At 37.8% G+C, this 25,332-nt stretch overlaps 1 protein-coding gene across 1 annotated transcript in view; it reads left to right on the top strand.

The window, feature by feature from the left end:
- The window catches only part of cdh23 (cadherin-related 23), a 303,992-nt gene that overhangs the window by 84,290 nt on the left and 194,370 nt on the right, over positions 1–25,332 (top strand). Inside the window, exon 7 of the mRNA XM_072437248.1 lies at positions 24,172–24,366. Within this exon, the coding sequence (XP_072293349.1) occupies positions 24,172–24,366 (195 nt within the window). The remainder of the gene's footprint in view (positions 1–24,171; positions 24,367–25,332) is intronic.

Below are 25,332 nucleotides of genomic sequence, written 5' to 3'. Positions count from 1 at the left end.
AAACTCCACACAGAAAGGCCCAGCGCCACATGCTGTGCTACCGTGCCACCCAAATCTGTGGCTGATTCTGCCAATGCCTTCACCGATGACATTTCCACCATATTAATTTGAGGCGGATGAAGTGTCTTACTCATAGGTACAACAGTATTCAATTAGTTGTAATCGAACTGGCATCTTCCCAGATACTATTTTCCTCGACTGTCATCTCTTCCTAAGCAGATTTCATGTTTGAGATTGAAACAGATTTAATATTCTCATGCATGTGTTTTCTACATTTGTTTCATTGTCATGCTCACTCAATGTTCATTTATCCACACTTGGGAGTTGCTCAAAGAACAAACTGGCCTCTGGATTAGTGTGCTCTCTGTTCAGACCATATAAGTCGTGGATCTCGGAGTGGCTCTGTGGCGTTCTCATGCAGGGCTTGTCTGTGCTTATTGGCCTGTCACTGTTTCTGCTGCAGCGCTACATGGAAGGAGTGCAAACTCACCAATGCAGCAGCCTGAACACTGCTCCAACATATGCACGCTTTGTCAAAACCATGGGAATAATGATGTTTGTCTCATTACAAATTACAATACACTGGTTAAATTAAGTTTAAAACAGTACGAGATAAATACAAATTCAGATTTAAGGCAAAGGAAATGTATTTGTAGAGCATAAATTGTACAATACATTAAAATTACAATACAAACATTAAAGTACATATAAAATCCTTTCAATCAAGCATTCTATATTTTAATATTCTTTAAAATGATTTGTTTATGTGCTGTTTAACCCTGATGTTATGGCTCTAGTTCTTTAGATGATGATCTTTAGTAGATGATTAATCGGTTGATGTTGTCTCGGTCGACCATATTTATAGTCAAAAAGTTATCTTTTTTTAAGATTATAAGGATTGATATAGACTACAGCAGTGGTGTGCGGTGACTTTTATGGATGGGCAAGCAGACATGGGGTGTTCATCAGTATTTAGTGGATAAAAAAAAAAAAAGGGAGAATGGGCTTCAACCCCGGGTCTCCCGCATAAATGGCGAACGCCTAGCCTACTGAGCTAAACTCCCACACTTCATTTAAGTTCTAAACTGATTAGATAAGCTCACTCCATGGAGCCATTACACAGTTTAGTGCTCTATGTTGTTAAATGACTACTGGTATTTCTGACTAACATCTAATCATTTGAAACATGAACAGAGTCTTAGCTATAAACAAAGACTTGTCTCTAAGAGATAGTCAGTTTGATCAAACCTGGCACTGTTGTTGCACAGAGACAAACAGGGATAGTCTTGAAAACATTTTCTGTAAACATGGAACCGTTCTTAAAATGTGTGCATCCACACTTGGACTGGACACAAGATGCCTGAAAATGTTGTTATACATACTGAAAACTGCACATGAGTTGTACTCAGACAAAACAAACATGGCAGCTTTCCAGGTGGCAGTGAAGCAGAGACAGATTTTGCTGCAAAAGCCATAACAAAGTAATCAAAGTCTGCAGGACGTACAGCACGTTGTACAGCTCCATTGTTGTTGTTGCTGTTGGTAACAGCGTAGACACCAAGCATTTTGAGATCTTCGCCTTCTGGGACCTGGTTTGAACAAGGGGTCAGTTTTCATACTCCTAAAATGTCTGCTCCATGTGGAAAATACCTGTTTTAGACTAAATATCTTTGCAGATTAGCCTTCTTTAGTTAGTTTCTTGTAGATGGGGCCTAAGACTGCAAATACTAGGCCCAGTGCAGGAAGTTTCCATTGTGAAGAAAACATTGACATTTGTGTATGCATTTGTGCTTCAGCCATGATGATACGACAGTGCAGGACCTGGGTCCGTCCTCACTCACTGCTGGAGGCTAGACTTCAGAGGAGGAGTCCATGGAGCCAATAGTGCTACCGGAGCAGACGGGCGATTGAAACTGCAAAAATAAGTGTACAGAGAGCGAGAAGAGAAAATACACTGCCCAGGACTGCTGTCCCATGTGATTGCACCTGATAGGAGCGGCCGGCTCCTATCACGTATAATCACATGGGAGTGGGAACTTTGTCTGGTTTCATTGGCAGTGTGTTATAGAGTCATCCTCACTCAGGTGAATGGGTTAAAACACTTGGAGCTATAGTTAACAGACTAATGTCGGGTCATGGGAGTTTCTTGGTATTTAATGTGAGGAGAGGAGAAACAACTCCAGGAAAATTCAGGTGAAATAATAGAAAAACGCCACACATCTGAAGAGAACATGTTGTATTTTAGATTGCGGTGAAATGATTTATGAAGCTTGTGCTTCTTACACCTCAACGTCAGAGTTTCTAAGGAATGGTTTCTGTACAGCTTAAAATCACAAACGCAAGAACAAAAAGGAATGTAGAAAAATGTTGCAGTGGATTCCTGTTTTAATACATCCTTAAAGACTTTCAGTACAAATCTGCTATTAGATTTGGTTACTAGGCTTGTCACAATAACATTGTGATTTGTGATATAATTTCTACAGAAAATATCATGACAAATTATTTTATTGAGAGTACTTGATGCCACAGACACATTTACCCTAAAGTAGTAATAATTCCAATAAACACTTTTCTAAATTTACAATATCCATCTATAATAATCTATAGAAGTTACTTATTATACCCTCTACGTGAGGGTATAATAAGTAACTATAAGTATAAATAAATAGCTATGTAAGGGCCTACATAGGTGAACTTTCATGTTGCTAACCAGTATTAAAAACAATTGTATTTTTCTAGCAAAAAAACAAAACATTTTCAAATTGAAAATCAAGCTAAATCCCGTGAACTTATTTTAATATGTGACTCTGGGCTTGATGACTTTCCATCTTTTCCCAAATAAAAAGAGGATAATTAATCTTTAAACGACAACAACTTTTCCGAGACACAATTTTTCATTTATTTAGTGTTGATTTGTTTGTGGCACAGACTCTGAGTTTTATCGTTTTCTTTTGCCACCACTCGGCTCTATCTCCCTCGACCATGTTAGTTCTGGGTAATTTAGCCGACAATGCTCCCAGCGCTCCCTGTGAATTTAAATGAGACACTTGTAACTGCTGAGTGACTGCAAACATGATCCAGCTGCAAAATGTCTCCTCTGGGCGGCACAAGAAGTCCACACAGGGTTTGCACTGGGCTTTAGATGCCCTTTTAAAAGTGAATGTATTTTTCCTCAAATTAATACTTTTGATAAACTGAGACACTAGAAAATGTTCACAATGATTATCGTAATATTTAAGCTATTTTATTTCTGGAAAATGCCCAATATTCATGTTTAGTTTAGTTAATTCAATGTATTCTAATACATTTTGTCAACAATTGAGTTAGTGTAATTTTTCTTCTTTCTGAATCTGATATGTCTTATTTATTTACAAATAGAGCTTTGAGTTAAGTTTTATACAGAATTGTTGCTGTTTATATTGATAAGTCTGTCAAAGTTAACACGTTAACTCATGCCATAAATCATATCATATTTGGGGAAAACAAAAATCATGTAAAAGGAGACATATTAAGCTTTGGCATTAAGGTGCAACATACAAGTATAGGCTGTGCTAAAATAACGGCATGCTAAATAAAATATGTTGTAAAATTTGTGTATAATATGTTATAATATATTGTATTATTTATTGCAAGTAGATCATTGTTTTACATTTTATTATAAACCACAATGTTGATCTAAAACGGCGTAATCTTAGAAACAGGTCCATTGACTTCTGTTCCCGCTTCATAGTGACAAGCCCCGCCTCTCCATAGTGACATTTCACAGTGGTTTGTCATTTATATGTTTTTATCGATGAAAAGTGGCTACATGACATTTTCAGTAGCCTATGTATGACTCAGAGTCTTCATTGTATGTTTTCATGTCAATTAAGTACAGGGATGTGGGCGGGGATAGGGGGTGGGTGAAAGCAGGAATTTTCTGAGCACTCGAGTCTCAGTTGCAGGACAGCACAGGATTACTCAAACGGCATGAATCAATCAAAATACAACTTTGAGTAAACTAACGATGAAGAAGCACCTTTGTAAGACGGTTAAGTGCTCATTAAAATTGTCCCTTTTTACACAAATTACAGAAATAATTTAAAGATGCACTATTCTGGCGGGGCGTCGGCACAAACTTTGCTTTATTGTTCCACATAATGGCATGGAAACATAGTACACCTTTAATACCATAGTATACCTTTAAAATTGCCTTCATACCATGTAAATAATTCATTACTTGCATTTGAAATTCACTCGAAACCTCCAAAACTGCACTTTGATGTTCGTTGTATTTCCCCACCACATGACATGTCTTAAATTGTGTTGGGTGGTAATGAAGTAAGATTGATTGGTGCAGTTGAACTATGATCACTATTGTAGAGGTAGCGCTCTCCTTGTAAATACAACTCCTCTTATAACGCCACACAGCTCCAGTCCAGCACTCCCAAAGTCCCTCATGTCTTTAAAAGAAAAGTGCGGACTGATTAAAGCCTGGGTTTTATGGGCGACAGTGAAAAAATATGACAAAATAAATAAATGAATGTGAACGTCTTGCCCCCTCAGGCTTCCTCCGTTTATATGATAATCAGCCTGGCTATAATTTGCATTTAATGTTGTTTAAAAAAGTGAAAAGAAACAAAAAAAACATGTTCAAAAGCTTGGATTTTTCTGGGAGGTGATGCCACAGACAAACTGATGCCAATCATTTTGTTTAATGAAAATACAGCTTTACCCTGAGGATGAGTCAGATACACTATATACATTCATGGATGTCAAGACTCTAGAGTCGTTTATTTCTTTTTCACTCCATTCCAAGCCCAGAATGCCATTTCATCAGTTAGATATGGACTAGGGTTGTTAAACATTGAAAATAAGATACCAAAACTAGATATTTCATTTGAACAAGTATCGATACAAGAAAAAAATATGATAAACATTGAAACATTTGGTATTCAATATGTAACAGAAAAGTTAGATACTGAAGCTTTAAATAGTGTAAGCTGTACGTATGGGTCAGATCAGGTTTGTGCAAACAGATGTACGCATGTTTCTGTTTACGGTACTATCAATAATAGAAGATCTTTGCTGAGATACACCTCCTGTCCCAGCACAATAACAGGGAAAATATATAATATAATATAAAAATAAAAGGTATAATCCCATCCTTAAAAAGCATGGGTGCCATTTCCAATAGAAGGGCAAAGGTCATTTACGATTCTATCCTCTTAATTCATTAATTAATGCTTCAATAACTTGTTGGGTAAAAACTATATTTAAATATTTTTCATACATATTTACAAATGGATGAAATCCACACACAGTTCAAAAACAGCAGGAAAACAGAGGCCTACAATAAAATTCAAGATACTGGTAAATAAGTACAATAAGATTTAGATCTAACACAAACTGTGCAGCAAGAACAAAAATATAAGGCTTCAACACTAGTATGTACAGTAAGTAGTTATGACTTATGTGTACAGTGCAGCAAATAAACAGAATAAACAGCAGGTATAGTGACTTAACTGTATCATAATATGATGTACAATAAGTTTCCTCTTATAAGTTTCCTCTTGCTCCCGTCTTCAACCCATCTTTCTCTCTCCTTGTGTGCAAATCTCAGTTTGTAGAAGTCACAGCGAGGACTGTTGGCCCTCGGCGGCCCCTACCTGCATTAAGTATTCTGTTTACTTTCTCATTCTCTTTTTACAAGTTTCTTTTGCTGTTTTGTTTGTTACAGGTCAGTCTATACCTAAAAAAATACTTCCACTTTATTCTCAATTGAAATAAGTAATTTTCCAGAGTCAGGTAGGGGAGGCTGCTGGACTCAGAGTGGCCTGTCCTTGTGCACCTCTCCTGGGATAGGTCCATCTGGCTTCCCTCTCCCTCCCTGGATCCCAGCGGCAGTCCAGGTCTGATTACTGTTACATTCAGACAAACAGGTGCTGCTCTTTAAAGGAGCTCTGCCCTAAACTCAGACAGGGACGTCTGGCTTAGGGGAAGCTATAAAACCTATAACTGTCTGCACTACTAAAACTACCTGTCCATCTATGTTTGGTACTTGTTCTACAGCTTTATTTTGCACCATTAACTTCAGCAGTTGTCAATTACTTTAGTCTTGATGTCTTGATGGTGAACTGGACCAAAGAGAAAAGTAATATGCTCACAACTGAACAACTGAATACTAAACTACAATATATACAGAAACAGTTTACTTCAAACTTAGGGCGCTATGGTCATTGTATAGACCAGTGTCCCAATCAGGGGTACGAGAATGATGTCAGATTTCAAAAGAAGGGGAAATGGAATGGTAGGAGTGTGAGAAGAGGCTTGGAGGGCACTCAAGACAAAAATGGTTGGGAACAACTTGTAGAAACCAAAAAAAGGTCATTTCTGTCAACAATAACCTTTCTTACTTCTAACAAAATTTCATGTACAAGGTATAAGTAATGTTTGATTAAATTATACTTTTTTATTCATTTGGTTTACAATCCAAAGCCTTTCTCAAAGTAATCAACACAGTGAATGAACCTTATATTGAAATATTTTTTGGGGGGAAATCTAGCCATGTCAGCTGCCGTCATCAAATATTATCCTACTATTATGACATTGGGTTTGAATGATGACTATATTTGAAATATTCTCTACCTGGATGAATAAGGAATTACATGGAAATCAAACTGAGCTCACACTTGAACACAACGACAAAATGAGGATTATATACAGAACTGAATCAGACTAAACCAGGACTACCACGGGGTTCAAACCAGGACCAGCTCTGTATGCAGCCTTAAAATTATACTTTCATTCATATTCTACACAGAGACACAGCCACTCAGACGAACATTCACTCTCACATTTATTCACTAGGGCCAATTTAGAGATGCCAATTTTGCCTAACACATGCATCTCTTTGTACGGTGGGAGGAAGCCGGAGCGTACCCACGGTAACACGGCACGCAGACTCCACCCAGACAAATAGTATACATGTTTCTGTCTGAAGTAGATTTAAAAAACAATCCAGTTAAATGTGTGTTCTATGTCGGCAAAACACGAAACTTTCAGCATTGATAAAACAAGTGTCCTCAAATTATCCAAATCACAGCTATTTGAGACTATTTGACGATTCAAGCACCCTTTCAAATGTTTACATCGGGCAGTTTGCTTGCTCAAATAGACAGGAACATTCTTGGTGCGGTCCTTTTCACACTGTTGTGGCTTGTCTCTCTGTCTGCTGCTTTTTGCCATAGGAGAATCATATTGTTCGGGTGAGTGCCTCTCCACAAAATCGCCCATCGCTCATTCCAGACTGGAGTGCAGAGCTGGAGCACAGATCGAATGAAAAGAGGTTATAATGTTAGACACTTTCACCACCGCTCTCTGTACTGTACAATAAGGATTTATGTTGTGTGTTGTGCGTCGCCCTAATGGAGCTCTCTGGACAGAAAGTCACTGAGCATGTCAGGTCAAATGAGTTTCCAAAAGAAGAATAACTTCAGTTTGAAGTAGCGGCGTCATGGTATGAGGGTTTGCTAGAGGGCGCAATATAGTTCTTAACAATAGTATTAAGCTCTGTCTTCAATATTGCATAACATAATGATCCATGGGTGTCGTCAATTAGAACGACAGTATAAAGAAGACAAATGCACAATAGGCCTTCTTTAAAACGGACACGGCATTAGACAAAATGTAATATTGTTATTTGGTGATAGATATTGTGTAGCCATTTCTTAATTTTTCATTTCTTAATTTGGGTTGAGAGATAGTCGGACTATATGTTGCCTGATTTGGGCACTCTGCATATATAACCATTCAGTATTGCTAATTAGTCTTTTCAACAGTGTCTTTAGTTATTATCAGACAACTCATCATTTTATTTGGATTATAAGGATTTCTATCAACCACAACATAAAAGAGAAATCATGGCGTGGAGGAATGCAGTATAATAGTCGAGCAATATCTTCTTCAGTCAACAACAGCTCTATTGTATTGATTCAGTAGTTTGTGAATGTTCATTGCATAACCTTTCTGGTGGATTACCTAATCTTTCTTTTGATTTATTTTAAAAATAACTAACTTTCATATAGACATACAGTATACTGGATATTACAAAACAGTATTTATATCAATTAATTTACATCATTAATATTAAATCATCTCAAATATGCAGTTGACAGTTTATCATTCAGCATCATTTAAGATAAAAAGTTGCAATCATTTTGTGTACTTAAACTGTAAGTGGGCTGGCCTGTCCATAGATCTGTGCTGTCATCTCTTGTATGTTTAATAGGTTTATTACCGTACTGTGGGACACTGTGGGTAAAGCAATACCATCGCCATGGTGACAGGCAGGTGACAGACACTCCACCAGAAAACGCATCTTCAAGTTAGAATGAATAATTTTCAAGCCTGACATACAAAACAATTACAAGTCCACTATATGTAAGAGCCAGTGCAGTTGGTATGTGGATGAGCTTTGGACAGTGAAAATGAGACGAATGATACAGTTCTCAGTGACGGGGAAGAGAAAGTGTTCCCCCTGGTCTTTGTGTGACTTTTCTGTTGTTGTATGTGTTTTGCAAGAGATGTCAGGGAAAAGGTTGTCATAACAAAAACTCAATATAGCAATCAAAACCAAAAAAGTGCCTTCAATTTTCACTGGTGGAACAAGCAGACTCAGGCTGGTGGGTGAGGCCACAGTCGACCCGCCCGCTACATTTCTGTAAAATGTAATAACACCGGCAAATAGAACACACTTGGATAAATCAAATTAGTTGTGTGATGTGTACCCCACCTTAAATAAACTCTTTAAGCATTTCTTTTACATGCACAGAGATTTTTAAATGCACTAAACAAACTAATTCAAAACCAATAGGTACAAAGGGCACCAGAGAGGTGTTTAGGGAAGTCTAATAACCTAGCATTAGCACTCAAACTTTATTTTTGGCCAACGCAAATGACAACTCATTTACATTAAGTATTTTGATTTTCAGACATGAAAACGTATTTGTTCTCCACAGTGTAAGCAAACTAAAGTTCCAGTAGGTTTTACTGTCACTTTAACGTAACAGACCAAAACAAAACAACACGTGCTGGACCGCAGTGGAGGGGCTGTGATTTGTCATCGGGAGTACACGTCCAAACAAATAACATTTCCGTGCCCGTTTCTTACCGCGTTGCATTTCTCTCCTAGTCTGACTTGTTTTGTTGCATGCAGAATCAAAACGACTTCTCTGTTACTGGGAGTTTTGAGATTCAAACGCTTATCCAATTTTCCTGGCGTGAATGTTAACATGCAGTGACAGGTACACCCTAAAAATTGACAATACGTGTACAAAATGTGCCATTCCTCATACTTGGAGCCATGTATTCTCAGATATGAAGCAGTCTTTTTTCTCTGGGTTTGCCCAAATACTAGCCCAGTTTGTACCTGAGAGGAATTTTGATGGAAACTTCCCGTTTTATGATGACTGTCTCGTTGGTTTTTGAAGCCTATTGCTGTGAAATATGACTTTATGTTGAGTTATAGTGGCCTGATCCAGGAGTCTTGGGACCCATTGTACCAGAAACACGATTGCAACATGGAGTTTCCATAAAGTTCAGGTTGTAAAAGATGTTGTTTTTGTCTCATAATCCACACTTTGCACTCAAACAAGCGCTATATTTCCCTGTTTATTTGGTTATTTGTTTTTACATAAACCCTGCACAGTCAGATGTTCTAACAGGGTGTAATTTTTTAGCTCATTTAGTCAAAGCGTCGACCAGATGAAGGGCACTTAGTCTTGTTTCAATATCTGTGAATTATTGATAAGCTCATTTCACCAGTGAAATATGGTCTTATGTGTCACCTCAATGATTAATTTTAGTCTGTTCACGATTCACCCGCCTCAGCATCTTTGCACTTGCTGCCCAATGTCAAACCATCACAGTCCCAGCACTCAGCATCTACTTATATCTAAAAATGATAATGTTACACAACTGATGTCGTAACAAAGAAGGTTATTTGCACCATTCTGTAAAATAGCTCTCTACTTGGAAGATCCCATTCCCATTAAAGCAGCTGCATACTGTGTAAGAAATGTGACACAAAAGAAGTGTTGTAGAAATCTCCCATACATTTTCATGGAAAGGGGGGTTTGGTGAATCTCCCAAGATATTTAGAAGAAAGCCAATGTACTTTCATGTATTTAAGTGGGTTTTACATGTTTTTTAATAGATTCGGTTGGTCTGTGGTGTATATTAGCCTATTTTAATGCTAAAAAAACAGAGCATAAAAGAAGTACTTAGGGAAACTACTGCTCAAGAAAGAGTGAATTTAACTATTTGGTCATAACATCTGATTTATCATTTGAAGTTGGTGTAATGTGAAGGACACAGCAATATTAATAATTCACCAGACTTAGTTCCTCATTGTCCCTGGGACGGACAATGAGGAACTAAGTCAAATATGAAGGAGCGATTCAAGTGGGAAGAGGAATCAGCAGTTTTACGCTTTTACTTCACAGAAAATATTACTCAACAATGAGTAAGATGATGACACCTGAAAATAGTATTGAAATAGTAAAAGTAACTGAGTACTACCACCTCTGCTTACATCAAAAGGCCAAATACAGCCATAGAATTTACTTTGAGCAGCACACAGATTTCTCACAACCTCTCTTAGAAACAAAATACGTGCTTTACATGTGCGTTTATTCATAACACAAGCTGCCAAAGTCTCTCACCTCAACGAGATCACACGCAGATCAATCGAGTCTTCCTCACTTACTTCATGAGCAGTGGACTGAGGAAAGGAGCTTCATCAAGGACCAAAGACTTTCTCCCAAATGTCTAATCTTGTTGTGTTTAAAGCCTATATTGTCTGTTTGAGAAGTGGGGCAGAATGAAAACACTTTGCACATGTCGGCGTAAACAGTGTGTTTCTTTTTTAAATGTTTATGCTCATATCTCCCTCATTGCGTGGCTAAATTTGTTAAAAACTGACCTGTAGCACTGAAGGGCAGGGTACAAGATTTGTGGCTGATATGCTAGATAAATGGCCAATGAAGTGCTCTCTTGGTGCCCATTCCTCGCGTGATCACGTCTATGTTCTGCAAAGTTTGCTGGAATAATGTGCCAGTTTATGCCGTGCACGTGACTTGTGCATCATCCCTGCAGCCTCTCCTCTGTTGGCCCTGCTGTGATTAGCCGCTGGGTGGGGTTGGACTATATCAGTGCTTTGCTTCTTGCCCTCTGCAACAGAGATTAGAAAACATTGAAATGATCCAATACTGTGCATGCTGTGTAATTAAAACAGGGCCGAGAGGTAAGTTTCATGCACATATTTGACCATGTGACATTTGCGCGACTCCTCAGAACTGTTGAGGGAGAACCAATAGAGGGAGGAAGCTTAATCATTCAATGGACCATCTATACATGGCAGTGGTGCTTTTAAATACAGTTTTTTCACACTCATTCTTAACTGCAACAACTGTATTTAATTTGTTGAATTTTGACAGCAGCTGTACTTCTTATTATACCGTACGCCTATAGGTACTTGAAGACTTTATACTTAACACTGTTCATTTTCTTTCTTTCTTACTTTCTTTCTTTCTAACTTTCAAGTTAATTATTTGGCTTGTCTGAGTCTCATTTTCAGCGGCTCTAGGTCAGAATAATTTCAGGGTTCGAGGTCCCCAGTGACAAGGCTCTGATGTGGGAGGCGGTGATGGAGGGACAGCACAGCGAGAGGCAGGAAGTAGATAGGGTGAACGGGGCCGGTACAATCACATGCCCGCCGAGCCGTCAGCCAGGGCCGAACAGTGAACCGCGCCACTCATGTAGGTGTAATCACGACTCTATTGTGGCGAACAGCCAGAGCCGAGCCGCAGGGAGCCTCAGGCCGGCCACTGCCCCTGCAAATTACACCGTCTTTAACATTTCTGACAAAATAAGAGCGCTGCATAGTGCTCAAATCTACTACGACACGGAGAACGGTCTTTACCAGCTTGAAGGAAAAAATCTTTAGGCTTGATGTTAAGATGGCAAAAGGAGCATGTTGACAGCGGTTTTCCATGCTTTAGCCATGAAATCACTGCATGGATGCTATTGTCCAGGTTGTTGATGACAGGTAATAACAGAAACAGCGTAACTTATTTCTGTAAGTATTTTATTAACTTAGAGCTGACATTTTTGCACTTTCACCCATTTTGGGTGAAACAATTGGCTCAGAAGTGAATGCATTCAAATGGTTTAATGAAAAAAATGTGACTGTATGTATTCAACATCCTGTATGTTTACTGGACTGACATTGACATGTAAATGAGTCGTGAAAGGTGCGTAAATAGAATTTACGCATTTTAATTACTGTGACGCACACGCTTTAGACTCAGCACAGGCTTGCGCATTCTATCAAATATTTGCCTATAAACTATTTTACATTACTAAATATATCAGCAATTATCTCGGCTATTGGCACATCTAACTTCCTTAGATATCTGTCTCGTATCCAAAATCCATATTGGTCGGGCCCTAATATGCAGTTGACAGTTCAACATTCAACAACGTAAAAAGTTGGAATCCTTTTGTGTATTCTAACTGTAAGTGGGCTTGCCTGTCTAGAGCTGGGGCCTCGTCTATAAAGGATTGTGTAGGAAATTGTGCTGAGCAAGTGCGTACTCTAAGTGGCCTCTAGAGGCTTACACCACCCAAACTCCTGATTTATAAAACCCTCCGTGTGCTGTCCACCGCACAATTTGTGCTTTATAGATCCCACCTTCAGCTGGAGTCTGTGTACGCGAACCCATGTCATGTCACGCCATCGCCACACTCTATGGTAGTATTTTTAGCAATATAAACACCTGTAATAAATGGAAGAAAAATACATTAAATGTCATACTATGGAGCATTCGAAAGCAATATCATTCTTCTGTGAGAAATGGTTTAGGTCAGCAAATCACAACCTATTATCTCACAGGGACCAGTACACTCACAATATTTTTTTTCTGGGACCGGTTGTAGGGGACAGAGCCAGTAACAACAGTGTACAGTGTGTACATATACCTTTTAAAATACCTGATTTATCATGTTTATTAGTTAATTGGTTCGGTATTTTCATGGTAAAACACATAGCCACAGACTATAAAACAAAAATAATAATACATTGTAAAACATAAGTTATATTGGCCTCTAGGGACCGGTAGTAGATGGCCCACGGCCCAGTTTTGGGCCCCAGTCCGGTGAATGGGGACCCCTAGTTTAGGTAATAATCTAGTTATTTTTTAAATAGTTTTGGCTGCTTTAGGCTTATCCTGACCAAACTTTTCCACCATGGACCACCACACTGAACGAAGGAGGAACTACATTAGTATGCACATTTCAGAATTGTGGATTTCAAAATAATAATATAATAATAAAGAGTACAAAATAAATTACATTTTAAATTGAAAATGAATACGGTCAATGAAAAGTGAGAATCCTCCCTTTTAAATCTAAGTACACATTCTTATAGAAAGTACTAGTTCCCCCAGACCTGACCAAGCTTAGCTTCAAACTGCCATAGTGGATAAAAAATAAAAGTACTGTATACCTTACCGTACTTCTATTTTGAAATCAATTTCTGTGCTAAAATCGGTTTATATGTATCTTTGAGTAGATAACATCAGAAAACCTCCATGTTTAGTGCGAGATCATCTTTTGCTCATTACAAAAGTCTGTGAAGCGTTTAGGAAATGCTTCATCCTGAGAACATGGCATTTTCTCTGCACAAAATCAATACACACAAGCTCTTCCTGAATCATGGAGTAAGTCCTAGTGGAAGGGAAAGAAGAATCACTAACTCATGATGTAATGTAGGCTGTAGGCTGTTCTCAGTCACCTGTCGGCTCCTGCCCGGATGATGCCATGCCTGCCTTCATGTCCTAGTCCCACATGGCTCCACATATCTACAGGTCCATGTGTGGAAAGAGTTGCAGTGCTCTTTCTGTTCGACAGCATTGTTTGAATCCAACAAGTAGTTCTGGCAGGCAGCAGTAGGATCTACGCCTGCTTTTAACTGCGGCATGGCTTACAGTGTTAAAGCTATTGAAAATGGTTTGCGGATTAGGTATTAATTAAAATTAAAAGTAAGCTAAAGTAAGCCAAATGGCCTAGATAACTATAATGAATATATTATATTCTAGGGTGTAAAAGTATATAAGCTTGAATATTCCAGAGAGAGGTATGGGCTTTTCCAACACTACAAAATGTAACGTTTTAAATAGGATGGACACAAAAATGTAATTGCTTCTTCCAACACCTCAACCCCAACTCTCATGTTGAATTGTCTTTGAGTAGTCTAAGGTGCAGCACATATGCCAGGCTCTGACAGCATCAACATTGTGAGATTGAATCCTGACGATTTGCTAAATATTCTCCCTGCTTTTCACACTATATTATTCTGTTGAATAAAGCCTACAGACCAAAAAACACATGCAACGCTGAAATAGTCTCATTTTACAGTGGATAAAAGTGATCTTACCTTATCCCAACTTAAAAAACAAAAAACAAACATGAGGTGCTTTTGGCTGGAAGAATTACATGAATTCACAATATTAATCGTGACTTGAATGCTTTTGACCAGATGCTAATATAGAATTTAACTGGTTCCAAAACAATCCTTAACATATTAAGTTGTATTTTGATCATTTGAAATAAATGTAATATATTGAAGTCCAAAAACGTTTGATTAATATTCCAGGTCCATTAAGTAAAAAACTGATAATACATATCCTGAATTTGAGAAATGTTAACTAGAAATGCATGTTGTAGAGGATAATAGGCCTTTTTACTGAACATTTTGCTTCCTTCCCCACTGACTGACACATGAGTGAACTATTTGTGGATTGGCCATAGTAGCAAATACACTGCCTCGCTAAAGAAGCTCATCCAACATCCCTCTCTCTCTCCTCATCCTCCCTGTGGTCCCAGAGTGAGCCTGGGACGTCCAACCAGCCGCTCTGTCAAGTTGAACTAAGCCCAGCGGAGACAGACACTTTATCCCACCAAGAGCCACACGAGCACATTATCCAGGCCAGTTAAAAGAGAAGAGGGAGTCCCGCCTTTATTAGAGCCGTGCTATGGCTGTTAGTGACAGGCCTTCAGCTTAATGGACCCAGATGTGCTCCCGCAGCTCACTCTATACATTTGATTTCATTTGTTGTACTAAAGTATTCATCATCACCGTTCTGGGAGCCTCTGTCACAGTTCAATAATCAATACTGTGTGGATGTCCAGTAAAGAAAAGGCTATGGTTTATTTGGTTCTGTCTTAATACTGTATATGTGTCTCCTGCGATTGTACATAGGAATCGTATGTTGTTGTTTTTTTGTCGACATCCATTGTTTTCCTTGCTGTAACCAGTATTTGCCAATATCAATTCCATCTTTTTAGAATGGACGCCCACACATTGAAGGAAAGTCGTGGTATAGTTATAAAACTGTTTTTTTAGGGTTTTAATTTACAAAATATGTCTCCGGGATCTAATAGAATTGGATGTACTTTTATGTTGATTGCGCAAACCTACGCAGTCACATCTTTGACTTAGTGATGATTTTACATTTACATTTTACTTCACACAGAGACTAAGGAAAATATATTGTATTATTAATTGTCGGGAATACTTAAATACCGATATTAGCAACAATTGGTCATCCCTAATTGGTAATTGGTTTACATTTAGTATATGTCAGGCCTATTCAACTTAAACATTTCTTTGGTGTACTGGTTTAGTCCTTTTTTGATTGAAGATCTGGTTTAACTGGGTTATTCCTGGTTTAGTTGTAGCTTAATTCCTGGTTCAATACATTGGATTTGAACCTGTTATAAAGCCACTGTCATTGGGCATCAAACTTGTCATTTCAAGTAAAAATAATTTGAGCATATTTATAAATGTTGCCTCTAAGGACATTTTAGCTTATGAAATTCAATGCATTATTGACAGTGAAAAGGTGTTTGTAATGTCGATACTTAAATCAAAATTTGTCCTTCAGAATTATGTGTACAGAAGAATGTGTTTCTCCTCGAGTCTTTGTATTCTGTTTCCTCTAGACACAACAGAAGCCATTTTCTTTGGCATTTACGAAGGTCCAAATGTGTTTATTTAATTCTTATGCAAATACCTTCATAATTATGTGTTATTGTCCACATTTGTGTTGTTTCGGCTTCCCAAATCATATACGATTCACTCCGAGCACTTAGCGCTAGTGTGTGTTATTAAGCTTTGGCTCCTGGCCAATTGTACACATTTGATATCGCGCAATGGGTCAGAAGCCGTGAATGAACTTACAGAATAATAACATGGTAATAGGATTTAAACGGCATGGTAACTAATTGTTGTTACTCACGGAAACAGCACACATTGGCCATTTGACTCTATTTCTTGATACTGTGATTTCAATTAACCCAAGTGCATTTATCACCCATTATAACCTTGTTCATCCCCTCCAATTACGACTGAGCGCCTAAATAAAGGGTTCGAAGGGTCATCTGGAAAAGGTTTTTACAAATAAAGACGTTTCTATTTCATTATGCAAGACTGTATTTACACAGAAGCCACTCAAACTCAAGTTTACAATTTGCTGTCACACTGTCTTCAAGTCACATGTTTGAAGAGGTAAAATGTGTAAGAGTAAAGTCAAATGAAAACACTTCTTTGAATAGGAATAATAGTCTGAGATACAATACACTTATTAAATATTGGCAGAAAGCAAACCAGGTATATGCTAACGAGGTATATGCTAATGAGGTACTTGACAGTTCTGAGGTGGAGATGGCTAGACCTCAACAGGCATTAAATTGTCAGACTTGTAAACAGAGGCAGGGCAAATTTCAGTTATAACTGCTCCCTTCGGGCAGGACCAATTTGAACTCAGTAGAGTATAACTGCTGTTTCTCCAACCATTTCCCGCTGATTGAAAATTACTTTTGGATGGAAGTCGAAATGTCTTGATTTCTAAAAACATTCTCCACCTTTCTCACCACGGAACACCTGTGGACAAATGAGGTATTACATCGACATATTCCTGGACACTAGGGCTGTATGATCAATCGTAATTGTAATCCATCTAAAGTGCAATTTGAAAAGTCGCAATCAGCATTAAGGACTCCAATTATTAAATCAATTATAAAAACAAAGCTGTAGTTTAGTTCCTTTCAACATGATCTGTGAATTTTGTATTGGTTCCACTGTTTATCTACGCAAATCTCTCACATGTTAATGATCCTGATTGTGTTTTAAATGTTCACTTTAAAACAAAATGCTGTTCTAAATCTAATCGCATTGCTCTACTGCACACAGAATTGTTATGGGAAAATCACTCCTCCGATTTGCGAACAATGCATCCCTTTTTCATCCTGTTTTGAGCATTCTCAAAAAGCACAATAATGTGTGCCGCCTCTTCTCTAAATCTCCATCTTCTATATTTTCTTCTCTCTCATATAAGCAGTGTTTCTCAGAGGAGGAGGAGGGCTGTTCCTGTGGTTCACTTCAGATAAGGCGCAGCGGGGAAGTCTCTTCATCCCTCGCCAACTGTCTCGCCACTTAACATGCAGCTCCCCTAAAGGAAATAGCCCCCACTCTCACACATATATGCAAGAATATGAGCCATGACCAATCAACGGGGCTTTTACTGTAGACGGATAATGACAATGGCTTACTATACAGCAGCCTTTTTTTAATTCTGACATTAATGCGATCATATTGCCATGTTAGTTTCTTGTATAATTCAAAATATTACCCTTTCTTTGCAGTAAAAGTGGAATAAATATGATAAAAAGCATCATCCGAACATTTTATTGATACATTTTTATACACAGTAGCCTTTTTTAATTCTAATATTAATGAAATCATATTTTGCCATGTTAGTTTTTTGTATAAGTCAAAATATCACACTTTCTTTGCAGTAAAAGTGGAATAAATATGATAAAAAGCATCATCCGAACATTTTATCGATACATTTTTATATACAGTAGCCTTTTTTTAATTCTAACATTAATGAGATCATATTTTTGCCCTGTATGTTTTTGTACATACAGGGCAAGAGATGATATTTGCCATGTTAGTTTTTTGTTTAAGTCAAAATATCACACTTTCTTCGCAGTAAAACTGGAATAAATATGATAAAAAGCATCATCAGAACATTGTCTAGATACATTTTTTCATTGTGTTCCTTCACTTTGTCTTGTTCTTTATTTGTAGTTGCTCTTTAAAAATGTATAAATGAAACAAAAAATAAATAATGTGCTTGCTAGTATTTCATTATTTTGCGGAGTTCTGGCTATTTTCCTATTATAGTCAAAATTAGGGCCGCAACGCATTATGACTAGTCGACTGTAGAAAATAATCTGAAATAAATAAGCAATCTGTGTGAGAAAGTTTGTTTTCTAATAAAAAATCTGCAAATTAAAAAGAGGAGACCAGGTCCAAGCTAGTTTCTCTGTATTCCTCATATACACTATTTTGGTCAACTAAATGTTTTATAGATTTAGTCGATTGCTTTGGTCCAGTGGTGTCCAAACTTGGGGCCTATTCTTATCTTATTGGGTAATATAGGGAGTTATTCAGATGTGTGCATTTACCATAATAAGGCTTGATCTGTAACAAACTCCAATGTGATGTTATTGAGGTTCCAGTTGTAGAATTACCAACATTTGCAGTAAAAGGTTTTATCATTTCAGACAATTAATCTTTCTATAGAAGTCTGATGAGGTCCAGCAGTCACCCGATCCCACTGGTTCAAACATTGTAAAAATATAAAATCCCTCAAAATAAGTCTGTTTCAGTAGTTTTGGGAATATGGCATGAGTTGCACTTTCAAAAACAACTTCACACCCCATTTATCATTGAAATTTTACACATAGTTGAGCTGGAGAAATATGGAAAGAGAAATGTCTCGCTGTATAAATGACGATGCAAGTGTTAGGTTTGATGAAGACGTATAAAGAGCCAAGGGATATCCCTCAAATTGACTGCGATGTTCATTTTAATATGTCTACCTTTGCACCGCTTAGAGTGCTTTGATTTTTCTAGGTAGATAAACTTGCACTCTGTGTTTAAAGAGGCGCTTAGTCAGGGCACTTGGAGACTGCTTGAAGTTAGTTTTTTAAGCCAAAGACAGCACCTTTTATAAGCAGAAAGGACTTTTTAGAATAAGAAATATAAGTTATTCTCCTTCCCACAACCAGTAATGTTTTCAGAGTAGGAAGGTGGGGGAATTAATTAAAAGCATACACATATCTGTCTACATACATAAAAACAAATTAAAAAATGTCTATGTTGGTGTAATGCTGGGAAAATTGCATATCAATATATTCAATATATCAAATTTGCAGTACAATATATCAGAAAATATTGAGATAAATGATAATATTGAAGACACTCTTTTCTAAATTTTAACACATGTGCTGCAATAAACACTTATTATTAGTGTCTATATTAAACTATCCTCAACAGCTCAAAATTTTAATTTGCAGATTTTTTTAATTCCTCGAAAGTGTGAAGAAATGCTATTTACATTAAAAAGTTAGTTTTATTTCATTAAAAAAAACAATAATAAAATAAGTATATTATATTGGAAAGACCACACCTTCACCTGTTCTATCATGTTATTGATGCACTTAAAGAATAGTCTGTGTGTCTGAAACTAAAGATGCACTATGTAACTTTCCTGGTAGAAGGCCCGCCCAGCTGCTTGTCTCGTGGAGATGTCATTGCTCTGCCTGAAATGTTCCACAGTAAAGCATTAATTAAACTGATTTATCTAGCATTTGTTCAATTACAAGTGTTTTTATGGCAAAACAAAAAAATAAAAACACACGTTCCCACTGTGTCACCTGCTTGTCTCCATGGCAAGGCAAGGCAAGGCAAGTTTATTTGTAGAGCACATTTCATACACAAGGCAATTCAAAGTGCTTCACAGCAGGAAAAATGCATTCAAATCACAAAGAAATGACAGAAACAGAAATACAATAAAATTAACTGAATTAAAAATTATCAATCCAACTGATTGTCTAAACTAATAAAATCACAAACAAAAGAGAAGAGTGCAAAGAAAAAAATCCTTTCAGTCATATGCGCAGCTAAACAAAACTGTTTTTAGCTTAGATTTGAACATTGCCAGAGTAGAAGCCTGTCTCACATCTTCAGGAAGACTGTTCCAGATTTTAGCTGCATGAAACTGAAACGCAGATTCCCCATGTTTTGTCCTGACTCTGGCACCAGCAGGAGGCCGGTCCATGTTTAGTCCTGACTCTGGAACCAGCAGGAGGCCGGTCCATGTTTAGTCCTGACTCTGGGCACCAGCAGGAGGCCGGTCCATGTTTAGTCCAGACTCTGGCACCAGCAGGAGGCCGGTCCATGTTTTGTCCTGACTCTGGCACCAGCAGGAGGCCGGTCCATGTTTAGTCCTGACTCTGGCACCAGCAGGAGGCCGGTCCCTGAGGTCCTCAGAGTCCGAGATGGTTCATATGACACTAACATGTCCAAGATGTACTTTGGTGGTAGGCCATGGAGAGACTTGTACACAAGCAGAGCTGCTTTAAAGTCTCTTCTCTGAGCCACAGGAGCCAGTGCAGAGACCTGAGAACAGGACTAATGTGATCATACTTCCTGGTTCTGGTCAGGACCCGAGCAGCAGCGTTCTGGATGTACTGCAGCTGTTTTACAGCTCGTTTGGAGAGGCCAGTGAGCAGGCCGTTACAGTAGTCTAATCTACTGGAGACAAACGCATGGATAAGTCTCTCTAAATCTGGTTTTGACACTATATTTTTGATTTTGGTAATGTTTTTTAGATGGTAAAAAGCTGCTGATGTTATTGATTTGACGTGGCTATTAAAGTTCAAGTCTGAGTCCATTATTACCCCCAGATTTCTAACTTGGTTTGTAGGTTTTAGAGCGAGACTCTGGAGGTGACCGCTAACACTTTCTCTTTGTTTCTGTGGGTCAAAAACGATGATTTCAGTCTTGTCTGAGTTCAGCTGGAGAAAGTTGTTTTGCCTCCACAAACTGATCTGTTGGATGCAGTGACAGAGTGAATCCACTGGTCCATATTCACCTGCCGATAGTGAAACATAGATCTGAGTGTTGTCTGCATAATTGTGACAGGACACATGGAGATAGATAGGACACATGGAGATAGATAAGCTGAGAAAAGTTATGTAGTGCTCCTTTAATAGCTGCTTCCTCTATGAATTGGGTCCCCCCCCTCACAGCCACAGAAACGAGTGTAACAAACACACAGTAATTGACAAAAGTGACAGGAAAACAAAAACAGTTTGGGTCATTACGTGAGTTCATTGATTAGTTTTCTTTGTTCAAATTTCCCCTCGACCTCCTCGCACAGCTCCGCGGGGGCCCCCTTCTCACCCACAACAACATTACGGCGTGGTCATCCGCGCTCCTCCGTCAGGCTTTGAACTCCTTTGAACGCTGTGCTCTGTCAGATCCCGTAGATCAAAATCCCAGTCTGTGTGAGCACTTGAACCGGCGCCTGTGATGTTATTTACCCACCTTTGGGCATTTGACACCGGGCGATCTTAATGAGTCATTGTCTCTGGCGCTGCTGTGCGGAGGGAGATAGAGGGCGCTCGCTTCAGGGGACAACGCGCTCTCTGGAAACCGCACGCTTCCAACATGGTCTCATTTCCAATAAGTTGAACACATATCTGCTTAATACTCGAGCTAAACTTCAAAGCGGCAGATAAAGCAGACCGCCAAGTCAGATATGCAGGTGTGCGCATCAACAAGCAGCAAGCGCTCGGCACAGCTATTTAAGTAATTCAGAATTTGAGTGCGTTTTCCCCCTAGTTAATGTGCGATGAAGCTGCCGGCTGTAGCTTACCTTTTTACAGGTGTTTACACTTTGCTCACAAGCGCGGTCTGTCAGGCATGATAATTATATCAGACAGAGGCAGTGTCAATTTATTCAAATTACAAGTTATTGTTTGAGACCGGATTAGAGGGTTCAGATCGCAAAGTGCAGATTTACATGTTTGTGGCAATGTTCATGATCATTACTAAGACTAAAAACTGTCTTAGATACATTTGTCTTTAACTAGAACATCTTCTTGTTTGCCCTTTCTAGCCATATCAAATTGTAATAATGATGAAAATAAATAAATAAAATAAATAAAATAAATAAAATAAATAAAATAAATAAAATAAATAAAATAAATAAAATAAATAAAATAAATAAAATAAATAAAATAAATAAAATAAATAAAATCAAATGAGAAGGAGAATAATAATGATGAAAATAATAATAACACATGTTTTCTATATTACACAAGGAACGAGCTACAGAGGGTTGAAAGTGTTCTAAAAGCATTTGGGGTGAGGAGCTCAGTGAGTGTAGGCACTGGGAGGTGAAGCGGCAGAGTTTATACCGAATGTTTTAGTGAATGGGCTGATGGTGAATGGAGCGGAGAACAGGGGTTATGTATTTGCGCCTCCTCATCAGGACCCTGGCGGCGCAGACCTGTGTGTGAGATCCCGACGAGGAGGGCATTGCATTAGTCCAGTCCAAAGGGGTGAATCCTTTTTTTTCAGCGTCCGATTGTGAAAATGGTCTACTTCATTGAAAGCAGGGGTTTTCCTATTGCCTTGCTTCAGATGCACTAATCTTCTAAAATGCTGTATCTCGACGTCTTTTCAGTTCTGGTGGGTTTTTTTTTAGTTTATAGTCTGTTTTATCATATCATTGTCCTCCTTTGGGTAAGTTCTTGGTTCGAACTACTTTAGAAATGATGTTGTCCTATTATAGACCTGGTTTAGCCTGAATTAAGAGCTGAAATCCTCCTGTTTTAGACCTGGCTTAGATCTGATAGTACTCAAAAAGCTGTTTTTAGGTGGTACTTGGTATAAAAAGTCTGATAAATACTGCTCTTAACATTTTACATTGTTTGTACCACTTACAGTACAACCTGCTTTACAAAATAGAAATGTTTTAGTACCCATGCTCAGTTAATTATAATCTAAAACCAGAATTTAATTGTCTGAGGATTTAATTTTCGTCCAATCGTATCGAAAAAATAAATAAATAGATAAAAGTTTATACAAAATGTTAGTGAATATTCTGTTTAAGGATAGCTCGACTTTTAAGTGATATGCAGAGAATCTTTTTTATCTCTTTTATGCAAAGCTCCAACATTTATAGTGTGCTCAGTCAGAAACATTTCAGTGGCTCTACGCGTTTATCACCCAACTATGAAATCCTAAATAAAACCAAAGAAGAGAAAAGAGCGTTCCAGGACAAAGTTAAGTGGTTATTATTTGTTCAGCCTGTGTCGGGCGGACAGAAGAGGAAAGAAAGATGGACACACAATGTAAAACGTACACTGTAAATCTGTGATCAGTTAGGAGCAGATCAATACCACTTGGTCTAAAGCTTGTGTCGTTTTCTCCATGTGCGCTTTCCATGTGTCATTCTTTCGAGATACATTCTTAAAAATGAGCATTTAAACACTAGCGTGACGAGGACAATGTGACTTTCTTGTGTGTTTCAAGGTGACTTGTGATTGTTACAATAGCTTAGAGGCAAGACATAGGATGAATAGGATGAATATATATATATATATATATATATATATATATATATATATATATATCGAAGCACACAAGACAGATCTATTTTGTCTAAATATAATGTACTAATGGTTTTGTTTTTTTCTTATAGATTTGAAACTGTGGATTTCAGGTGTTTAAATTTTTAAAAAACTACAAATTTGGATTTACAATTTAATTTCGACTCACCTAGCTGATCCAACTCACATCTCACTTTTAACGTTTGTGTTACTGTGTATGGTAATTTAGCTCTTCTTGTTTTATTATCTATGCTCAGTTGATTATTATCTAAAACCAAAATTTAAATGTCAGAGAATTTAATTTCGTCCAATCGTACATCTCACTTTTAACTTTTGTGTTACTGTGTATGGTAATTTAGCTTAAGGCCGCCATGACTCCTCAGAAAGGCGTCTAATAAATACAATTCATCATTATTACAACATTTTCAGATATATACTGAAAGAATATGGTTTTAAAACTATGCGGTTAAAAGGTCTATGTTAAACTCCTCCGGCTCTATGTTTCCCAGGTGTAGTAAGTGCCGTTCTTACAGTCCTCTTGAATCTTTTCTCAACCGTTCCACTCTCTTAAACATGTTTACTTCTCATGTTTTCCAGGACACGTCGGTGGGGAGGGCCGTGTTTACCGTGAATGCCACAGATCCAGACCAGGGCACCGGGGGCAGCGTGCTCTTCTCTTTCCAGCCGCCTTCGGACGTTTTCGCCATCGATGAAGCTCGAGGCATCGTCACAGTCATTAAGTCCCTGGACTACGAGAGAACCGCCTCGTACCAGCTGACCATCAACGCAACGGTCAGTGCACAGGATACTTCAATACTTCGCTATACGACTAAAGACTAAAACAAATCCTAGGTTGAATAAAGACATACTCTGTGCTTAAGTCACTTGTACGATTTGACCCAAACATCACTGACAAGAGCTTATGCAAAAAGAAGGGAAACTCTCAAAACTTCAGATGACTCACTCCATACCGTCTCTCTCTTTCTGCTGTAGGCCATATACATCTTTATAATAAGTCGACCAATAAAACGTTTGGTCAAATAAGGCAGCATCGGCCGATTAATTGACAAATTGTCTATATTGTCTATACAACAATGAGAATTTTAAAAAGTTAAACCGACAATCTTCATTTAAAACACAAAATAATATTTTTTTCTTCCTTTCTTTCTTCTTTCTTTTTTATCTATTTATTTATGTATTTATGTATTCATTTTAATTTTGTTTTATTTATTTTTTTAAAGCAACATTGCACATCAATCAACATCAAACAACGTAAAAGTTAGTAAATTAGTTCTGGTAAAGCTCATGATTATTCTAAAACTGTTTGGGAAATATTAAATATAGTCTTGTTTATGTGATTTATTTTAGTATCAATATTTGGTCAAATAAGCATTTGATTTTTAAATTCGTTATCGATCGGTATCTTATTGGCCAAACTTCTGACAACCCTTTAGCGTATCGTTAATATTTTTTCTGGAATATTCCACAGTATGGCATTAAACATACCATATCTATCGGGTGTCTATATTTCTCAAACATTTATTTAAGAGAGAGATTTTAAGAGCAGTTTAAGAAGTTTAAAATGTTCTCACAAAATGTTCTCACAATTTTCTCTCCTTTTTTTTAGTAACGTTGGCAACTGGAGGTGCAGGACACACACTTAGATGAACAAGTATTCAGTAAACAAAAGTCGTAGATAGGAGCAACATTAGCCTTTGCACAACTATAGCAACAAAAACACTTATCGGCCTCAATGAT

This window comes from Eucyclogobius newberryi, unplaced genomic scaffold (assembly GCF_026437365.1).
Source record: "Eucyclogobius newberryi isolate DKJ021-1_F unplaced genomic scaffold, fEucNew1.0.hap1 SCAF_8, whole genome shotgun sequence".
Classification (NCBI taxonomy): domain Eukaryota; kingdom Metazoa; phylum Chordata; class Actinopteri; order Gobiiformes; family Gobiidae; genus Eucyclogobius; species Eucyclogobius newberryi.
The sequence above is the reverse complement of the archived record's forward strand: the minus strand, read 5'-3'. Positions and strand labels throughout refer to the sequence as shown.